The sequence below is a fragment of the Echiichthys vipera genome (genome assembly GCF_963691815.1).
Source record: "Echiichthys vipera genome assembly, chromosome: 18".
Lineage (NCBI taxonomy): Eukaryota > Metazoa > Chordata > Actinopteri > Perciformes > Trachinidae > Echiichthys > Echiichthys vipera.
In genome coordinates, this window is record NC_139843.1 from 15,510,003 (window position 1) to 15,519,487 (window position 9,485).

General features: G+C 39.7%; 2 protein-coding genes across 2 annotated transcripts in view; one reads left to right on the top strand and one right to left on the bottom strand.

Annotated features, from left to right (window-relative positions):
• Positions 1 to 1,072, top strand: part of mpp2b (MAGUK p55 scaffold protein 2b) — a 46,051-nt gene extending 44,979 nt beyond the window's left edge. Inside the window, exon 13 of the mRNA XM_083932353.1 lies at positions 11 to 1,072. Coding sequence (XP_083788479.1) covers positions 11 to 187 — 177 coding nt within the window. The 3' untranslated portion in view covers positions 188 to 1,072. The remainder of the gene's footprint in view (positions 1 to 10) is intronic.
• A 4,804-nt stretch (positions 1,073 to 5,876) lies between these two features.
• Positions 5,877 to 9,170, bottom strand: abi3b (ABI family, member 3b). Its single transcript, XM_083933092.1, has 5 exons — positions 8,935 to 9,170; positions 8,634 to 8,801; positions 7,907 to 8,092; positions 7,687 to 7,757; positions 5,877 to 6,351 (listed from the first exon to the last, which is right to left on the bottom strand). The coding sequence occupies exons 1-5, from the start codon at positions 9,076 to 9,078 to the stop codon at positions 5,910 to 5,912; spliced, it is 1,011 nt and encodes a 336-aa protein (XP_083789218.1). The 5' UTR covers positions 9,079 to 9,170; the 3' UTR covers positions 5,877 to 5,909.
• Between the last annotated feature and the right edge of the window lie 315 nt (positions 9,171 to 9,485).

The following is a 9,485-nucleotide window of genomic DNA, read 5'->3' on the forward strand; positions in this document are numbered from 1 at the left end:
CTCCCTACAGGACTCTGAATTAAAGAGGACGGTGGACGAGAGCGAGCGCATTAAGCGGGCCTATGGACATTACTTTGACCTCTGCATCATAAACGATGGCCTGGAATCGGCGTTCCGAAGTCTACGGTCGGCACTGGAGAAACTGTCAACGGAGCAGCAGTGGGTGCCTGTCAGCTGGGTCTTCTGAAAGTCACCAAGAAGAGTTCACCAGCCAAGTGCCAGGGCCACAGGTTGAAGGTCAGAGGTCGGTTTAGTAGCTCCAGAGGGACTGTCATGGAGGCCTGTAGTGAAGGGCCAAGCATCATGATTCAGTGCAAATGACCAGCCTCATGTAGAGCATTTTTGTACAAATGTAGTGTTCCTCTGTTGAGCCTAATTGTACTTTATTTGTCAAAATTGGAATAAGTTAAATTGATATTTGTTGAGAAGGAATTGATTATGAGGTTTAGTGCAATAGTGTGAGTGAGTGTGTGTATGTTCTCATAAATGTGGAAATAGACTTAGAGTAAAGAATATGTTTTGCAGATAACTGTGCTCTATTGAAGGTTTTTCGTTGAAGGACATTCCATTTTTTTAGCCTTTCCTACTTTATGTAGTGTAATGTTTACATTGGATTGGTAGGACAGATAGGTGAAGGAAAGATACCAAATGTCATATTTGTGATAAAAAACTATATTTTACCATTTGATCATACAGTATGATTGTATGTGTTCAGAAATGTGCTTTATATTGTACGTCTCTACTAATTTGAAAAACGAACAGCAATAGATAATTCTAAACTAAAACATTTATGTGCAATACATCTTCTCACACAAATGAACACAGACACTGATATAAACGTAAACACATGTTAATCTTGCAGTGTCAGTTTGTTTGTGTTTTCTTATATAATGTTGATTGCACTGTACATTTGTTGCTGGTAAAACGTCTGGTTTGTTTGACAGAGAGAGGACCCAGCGAATGGATCGCAGTGTCCGAACATTGCCTGCTTGATTCTGTTGGAGTTGTATTCGTAGCTCTGAGAACAACAAAAAAAATGAAGAAAAAAATAAAGAAGTAGCCTACAGTATGCACTGATTGTATATTGAAGGCACAAACATTATTTTACATCACAAGATGGCCTATTTATGTGAGCTCTCTTTCTTTTTCTTTTTTTTATATTTCGGATGTAAAATATTTATCAGTGGCTCCAAATTCATACTTACTTTTGCCTTAACATGGTTCAAAAAGCCAAGGAAACACATCATTGTACATGTTCCTTCTTAGAAAATAGAGAAAAGTAATACTGGCAACTCACTGAATATTTATTTTATTTTCCCTCAACCTTGTAAGTACTGTATTGTAATAAAGAGTATATAGTATAACATAGAGAAACAATTGGTGCTTTGATGATTCTACTGGTTTGTAGATGCAGTTGGACAACTACACTGTAGTTTTGATGTTCATATAAAAATGTATTAAAATTGGAAATGGTAAGAACACGGCTTCACTGTCTACAGTTGATAATGCAAATTATTTAAGGCTTAAATCACAGCATAAAATAAATCACGATATTTATCAAAATACACAGAAACAAAAGAAAGGTGTGTCAGTTAAAATAAGGTTTAGCGGGTGGATTCCTGGTTTAACCTCTTCAGCTTTGGGTGGTTATGGGTGCTGGATGGATAGTGGTTGTCATCCATGAGGTGCTAGAGGCAGCGTTATCGGAAACATCTCGTAGGCAGGTGGCATGTCCCCTGGCCAGATGCTTGTCAGCTTGGGGTCAAACTGCATGAAAATTAAGTAAAAATTGTACTGTTGTAATACAGTTCATTTTAGAATTGTTACAGTGTTTTATACTTCATATGCCAAATCATATAATATAGAAAGTTAATTGAGCCCGAAGCTCTGGATTGCTAACCTTCAAAACAAAACAGAACATTTTTCAGTGTTAATAAGTAATTTGGGGAAATATGATTTGTTTTTTTGCTGAGAGTAAGATGAGAAGATTGATAGGCTACATGCCCATGTCTGTCTGTAAATAAAGCTACTGCTATAGCCATTTAGCTTAGCTTAGCACAAAGACTGGAGACAGCTAGCCTAGCCAGCTATTTATGATTACAAGACTCCAGGAAGTGACTACACTCAGCCAAAAAGTTGTCTGGAACATAATCCCGCATAAAACCTGTGTGTAGTTTCAACACATTTTGGTTTTTGTACAGATTCAAACAAACAAACATATATATATTAAATGTGTTGATTAGCAAGCTTTAGCTGTGCTAGTACTAAGGTGGATTATGTTAACTTTGGACAAAGCCAGGCTAACTATCATAATAATACTGTAACCATAATATGGTTCTACCTAGATTGCGAATAGTTAAACTTTAAATATGTGTTTAAATCCATTTCCAGTAATCCAATGACTGTAACTGACTGTAACCTAACGCACCAGTGAGTATGGCGGTGGGTGATCCACAGTGCTGTACCGAGGAGGGAATCTGTCATAATGTCTGTCCCCCTCTGTCTGTTCTCCAGGCAAAGAAATTGTAAAGAGTGCTGAAGATGTGTTGTCATCATGCTGTGTTGGTGTGGTGACGTCATACGCTGCTCTTTTCTTTTTTGAGTGCAGATAGAAGCAGAGGAGTACCACAGCTATGGACACCACCAAGGCTGGCAATCTAGAAGCACATGTCCATCAATTTAAGATTTTATTATTTTTGTGGAAAGATTCATTCTTGGATTTATTTGTCTACTTACATAAATGGAAAGATATTCACAAGCATAGTCATGGTTGGAATTATGTGAACCTGTGGATATATCAGTGAGGGGGAAAATCAAAAATACAATATACCGCATGTGAAATATGGACTTCCATTGTCAGTATGAGAAATCTTTGAAGGTAGAATAAAGTAGACTGAATATAACATTTAATTAACATTCATAATACATATTCTGTTATGAAATATAATGTGGGTTCAAAGATGTATTAAGTTAGTTTTGTAGTTGTGGAAAATCTAAAGTATCAGATTTAATACAGTATTTACTGTTAGAATAATGTTTTAAGGAGTATTTTCTGACTGAAAATAAAGTCTTGAAAAAATCAAAAATCAACAAGTGGGTGTGATCACAGGATGCGATAATGTGTCAAGCCCACTGGAAAGATTACAGTATATGAGACTAACTGTCACAACAGGGTTGTGACCTCTAGTGACACCACAGCGTTTTACACATTAAAGCCACTTTAAAACCCTTTAAAACTGCTCAGCAGTGTACACCAGGAAAGCTTAAATCAAGATGTGAGGAGCGTAAGATGGAGCATGAATGACCGGCAAGATGTTTGACTTTATACAATCCGACTTTAGTATCTAACAGTGAACCTTCATCCTATAAATCTGTTGCTTATTACAACTGTAACTAAAACTTAATTGAATTCACATCATTCTACGAAAACGTTACATTAACACACACATTTAGAAGATAACTGGATCATTATATTACCGTGCGATGATGAGTCCTTACCTTGTGTATGAACCCAAAACATACCTGAAGTGTCCTTCCCTCAGGGTTGCTATAAAAGGATAATGTGTCACTTAGGGAAGTGCACAACCTGAGGAGCTTTTACAGCATTATTGTCTTTTTTAAAGACGCAGGACATTAAGGTGTGCTCTGCGTCTTGCATATTTTGTGTATATGTTGACAAAACCATTCATGATTCTAAGTTCCTGTATGAAACAATTTAATGCAGCAAACCATCAGCCATGGCATTCCTCAGGGGTCAATTATTAGACCACTCTTTTTTTTTTTTTTAGATTAATCCTTTACACATATGTCAAATTAAACAACCATGTACTAAAGGTCACTGTTACCTTTATGGGCTCAGACAAGGGTTCATTAGAGCTAATGTAAGAGCAACATTAGCGCTAATACAAATTCAAAGCTGAAAGTCCATTATAAATTGTACTTTTACTTCAATTTCCCATGCAGACACTTTTTACAAAGGCTGATTTACATCCAAGTAATGAAATCATTTCTGAACATCATTTCACAAAGTCAAAATCTCATGGATCCTTGTTTAATTTTATAGACCTGCAATGTGATAAAAAAATTGTAATAAAAAATATAAATATATTATATATTCTTGAGGCTATTAGGAGTTTGAAGAGGAGGAGGTAGATGCGGAGAACCAAGGCTGCTCTGAGTAAGGTGGGGGGTCTGTGTATGATGATGGGGGGTCTGGATAGGATGGTGGTTCAAGCTGGAAAAAAAGAGACCAAATTAAAGTGATGATGCAATTTGGTTGCTGATGACAATTTTGTTTACAAAGTCTTAAACAGAAAATACAACTACGTATTTATATAAATGACATCATAAATAAAAAGAAATACCCTATATGGAGGAGGCGGGCTAACATTTCTGGAGCTGTACATGTCTGGGTCTCTGCGAAAACGTTGAAAGTATGCTTCATAAAAGTCCATTGCTTCCTCGTCTTCCGCTCCCACCCGTTCCTCCTCATATATGGGGATGACGTACACCGATGGAGAGTTGGAGGGTCTAGGGGGCCAGCCTTCTGCTTCTCTGCGCTTCTTTGCAAAATGGCAACAAAAAACCCACAGAACGATACCAGCACACAACATGGGGATCCTGTAATAGAGGACAGCTTTGCATGATTACAGTGAGGTAAACAGTAAGTCAAATGAATCCTGGGGAGTACTTACTCAATCGTAGGGTAAAAAATAACCATGGTAGTTTTATTTTCTGAATCAGGCTTCACACCTGAGAAAAATCAAATGAAAGGATCAGATCTTAAAATACAGCGACTCTATTTTACGGCTTGTTATGTAGTAAAAGGTCCAGTTTTGCAATATTACACAGCCAGGTCAAAGGTATAGCTCTTTATCTCTTTGTATCCTTAAATCCCAGCGACATAAACAGAATGTCTTTAAGACAGATAGAATTGCTGTGAAAGCTGCACAATCGTGGAATGCACAGTACATACTAACAGTAAATGTTGTTCTTACTCACACTCTTTGTCTACATAACTGCATCATGTGTAGCTTGTATTGTAGGTTGCTACATAAAAGACTATAGACTTGAATTTGGATTGATTGAAATAAAAACAAGCAGCAGTAAAAGGAGGTAGCAAAAGGTTTCTTTCTTTTCCATTTTTGATAAATACATAAATATGGGCCTTGTACAAACTACAGAGCGACTGTTCCTCCAGTTCCAGGCCTTACTCAACAGAGTCAAATATAAAACAGCAAATAAAATGACTTAACATGTTTGGTTAAGCTGTCTCTGACTTATTTTACATTTATCCATGCAGAAAACAAAGCTTACCTTCAAGTACAAGCCATGTAGTGCAGCTTAAGTAGAGTGTTGACTTGCAACAGACAATTTTATAGCCTCATTGACCTGTTTAAAGTAGCAGAACTCCCCGAGGTTACAGCCAGTGACGTAAACAACTTATCACCATTGACACTGCTCTCACCAAACAGTGGAAAACAGCTATGGGCTAAAGGCCACTGGCTGTTAAGGTGACTCTCACTGATTAAGATACATTGTTATAAACAATACAAAGTACGTAGTAAGGAACGGAAATCACATCAGAGAAAAACACAAGATTCCCTGTTTCAGCTTGTTTCTTAGGAATGCAGTGAAGGTGTTGTTGAAACATGTCGGCGGTATCTCTACCGCAGCACAATGTTTCACTTTAAAGGAGGATTTTCTGCCACAGACAAAAATATAATTTGAGGCTCCCACTGTGCCATTCAACACGCATGAAACAGCTCAAGGTTAAACATTTTTCAAGCTTTTATTTACGCTTAATGTTGATCTCACCACAAGGCCCAAACATATTTCCCATGCTGTAGCTGTCAAAGCAAAACCAAGAGCAAAAGCAGGAATAATACCATCCAATAACATAATGTTCACTAGCGTAAGAAAGGGGGAGGTGGAGGAGGGGGCGGTGGCACAGAACCGGAGGTGCCAGTGGGAGGGGGTGGTGGTGGAGGAGGGGGCGGTGGCACAGAACCGGAGGTGCCAGTGGGTAGTGGTGGTGGTGGAGGAGGAGGGGGTGCACCTCCTGCCACGGGAGGAGGTGGAGGTGGAGGCGGGTAGGCGCCGTTCGACGGAGAGATTGGCGGTGGAGGGGGAGGTGGTGGGAGAGATGTGGGTGAGGTCAAGGAGGGCGGAGGCGGGGGTAGGCTAGTGTCCATGGATGAAGAGGGAGGTGGTGGTGGTGGTGGTGGAGGAGAGGCGGGCATGTTGGAGTGCAAATTGGTAGGCGGTTGAGGCAGGCTGTCGTCAGTGGGGTTGGAGACGGTTTGCAAGGTGGGGACTGATGGTGGAGGCACAGCAATGCCGAGACTTGATCTGCGAATGATGCAAAAAAATAAACCTTCAGCTATTGTGAGCAATCATGACATCAGATAGTTTCTAAAAAAAAATAGTTCCACATTTGGGGAAATTTGTTATTTGTGCGGACTAAACAAGATAAAATTTGTTTAAATGTGTCAGAGCTTCAGAGGTGATGTTAGACTTTTGTAAATAATGGAAAGAGCCATGTTAGCTGTTTCCCCTTGTTTCCAGGTAGATGCTAGTAGTGATGTGATGTTCGTGAACGTTACCACTCGAAGGAACCAAGTTGTGCTTTGCACTTCCTTGCAGTGCTTGCATGAGTACTTTGCGGCACTTCTGCCTCTTCCTGTGGCTGTGACAGTGACAGTAGCAAACGCGCTTTTATCATCACTTTTATCCAATACACGTGAAAGACGGATGTGTGTGCACAATGTCTGATCGATATTCGCAGATAAATAGTAACGGTTAAATATTTTTTTAAAAAAATTAACGGCTCTTGGAAACGAACAGAGCCATGAGATCCGGCCCCTATCGTAGAGCTGTAATCCCCATCACTAGATGCTAGATCGCAGCCCCTTGATGCGTCAACGTCCCCAAGGGCGTACTAAGAAGGCGTCACCTCTTTGGCTTCAACACTGGCACAGTCCTTCATTGCTGAGGATACAGCAGCCCTTTTTACTGTGAAAAATCTCTTACAAAGACGTCTAAACCAAACATATTCCAGCAGGAATGTGACCTGGAATTGGGGAGAAAGTAACAAATCTGTAACCAAGATTACAGGTGCTGTCAATGCATGCAACAGTTAGTTACTGCACATGCAGCAATGTATGTAAAATGTAACTGCAATAACTTCTACTGTTGTTATCATGGTTGTTCATTACTACTGGAACATGTCCAGCTGTGTAGTGTTTAGATGAGGAGCCTTTAATAACCATCTGTTGAATCGTGTTGACGCCTGTGCAATACAGCATGTCCGTGTTGATGTTGACACGTCCAGCGTTGTGATCTAGTATCTATGGAAGGCCAATCAACGTGTTGTCTAAGTGTATTTGATCTGGTTGGCTTTCCATAAGCATCTACTCGCCTCCAGTCTTCGTGCTAACCCAAACTAACCGGCTGCTGTGACCTAATATTTAACAGACAGACATGAGAGAGGCATTGATCGTCTCATCTGATTCTCGGCGGGAAAGCAAATGAGCAGATTTCCCAAAACCTTTCAGACATGATCATATATTGTACAGGTTATGTTATGCGCATATTATACTAACTTCTATTTGTAGTGTAGAGTTTTTAATGTGTTATAATGATAGTATTGCTATAGAAAGGGCAAAGAAGGACTTCTCTACGTACACAGAGTATTCTGCAGTGCTCTGTGTGCTCTCTGTGGTGTCTGCTCTCTTTCTGGGCTGCTGCTGAGGGACCTGTGGGGAGAAGATGAATGAAGGTGAAAATAACATCAATTACCCCAGACATCACACCGGGACTACTCTACGGAAAAGGTGGAATGTACTGTGCTAAGCATCCCTGATATAAATTTAAAATCAAGTGTTTATGTTTGTGTCCAATTTACCTCAAAACAGTGTCCAGTGGAGTCCAAGATGGAGAACGATATTGGCACTCTCACACTTGAGTAGCTTCTCTCTGGCTCCTTGCCTGAGGTCGGCGGGGTCAGAAGTTTGGAGCGACTCCTGTTTTTGGGTGCAGTAAAAGCACCAATCTCTCTCCTGGCTACCGTCTCGAAGTGAATAGCCGCAGCCTGGACCAGAACACAGTGTGAACGCAAGAACACACCGAACTTTTCCACACCACTTGGTACCTTAAGAGAGTTTCTCTTGTAAAGGTGCGGAAACAATAACAACAAATGGAGCATAGCAACCAAACTAACCACAGATTAAATGTAGAAATATTGTGGATGTGGAACTTGCACACTTCTTGGTTTCCAAATATTTCACTTCTTGGTTTCCAAAGAGTCCAATAGTAAGACTCTAGATATTTGTATTTAAGTGTAGTGTATTTCTGCCAGGTTTTCCTGAAGGTCACGCAACCCATGCATAAGCACATTTCAGTTCACTGATTTATGAAATACAAACATTTAGGAAATCTATTTCAAATTTAATACGTCAATTACTAAAGCGAATCAAACTTTTATTTATGTATTTATTTTGTTATAATGCTGTTATTTCATTAAATAACCATTTTAAATGTATATATATATATATATATATATATATATATATATGTATATATATATATATATTGCCCGGTGTGCAGCATTTTAGATCGAAGGTGTTCCTCACCAGTGACAGCAGGTTGACTGAGGACTCCATATCTTTGATCTGCATGGCCTGGTTGTCCAGCAGCCGTATCAGGGTGGTGGCCACATTGTTGATCTGGTAGGTGACACTGGCCAGCGCCTGGGCAGCCAAGCCCTTGGCCTCCTCAACAGCCTTAGTTGTATCCTCTGCCTGCAGAAAAAAAAAATATATATATGTCACACATGTTTTTAAACTCTTCAAAAGTTTCTATGTAAGAATATCTTAACACTATCGCAACATTGTGTTTTGTCCATAGTGTTGCACTATTATGTGCGTGACTCACCTGTAGAAAATTGTTCTCGCAGTAATCTGCGACTCGGTGGAGGTTGCTGTAGTTATCAATAAGAGCCTTCCTGGCAGCTGGCGCCTCTTTAAATATCTGAGTTATAACTTCAGAGAAGTTCTTTTGCTCCGTCATTTCTCCCATTGACGCTGATAAAAAAAAAAACCAACTTTATAAAGATGTCCGCTACCTGAGGAGGATGAAAAAGTTAATGTCAGACAGGGTGGAGGTGTTTGTTCGGAGGTGAAGGCGGAATTACCGCAGGGTAAAGATTTTCAGAGCAGCTGGTCTCAGGGCAGGGCTCCATGCACAGGGTACACATCCACTGAAACTGATGAGCAACAAACATCTGGCCCCACGGACACATTATGTACCTTATGTATTGTTATTATATTGGTTTGTAGATAATATATATACCAATATAACAATTATACCATGTAATCCGTATAATATGATACCAGGTATGTGTAACAGCTGAGTCACTTGTGTTAATTATAAAAGTCCACTAGGGGGCAGTGCAGTCTCGAAAAGTGTTGCTAAACCTGTTGTAA

Bases quoted from the DNA above. Each gene is read 5' to 3' on its own strand.
- abi3b (XM_083933092.1), bottom strand. From the start codon at position 9,078: ATGGGAGAAATGACGGAGCAAAAGAACTTCTCTGAAGTTATAACTCAG. The intron at 8,093-8,633 runs GTGAGGAACACC...GTTCTGGTCCAG, and splicing joins CAGTCAACCTGCTGTCACTG to GCTGCGGCTATTCACTTCGA. The intron at 6,352-7,686 runs GTACGTAGAGAA...CATCATTCGCAG, and splicing joins AGCACTGCAGAATACTCTGT to ATCAAGTCTCGGCATTGCTG.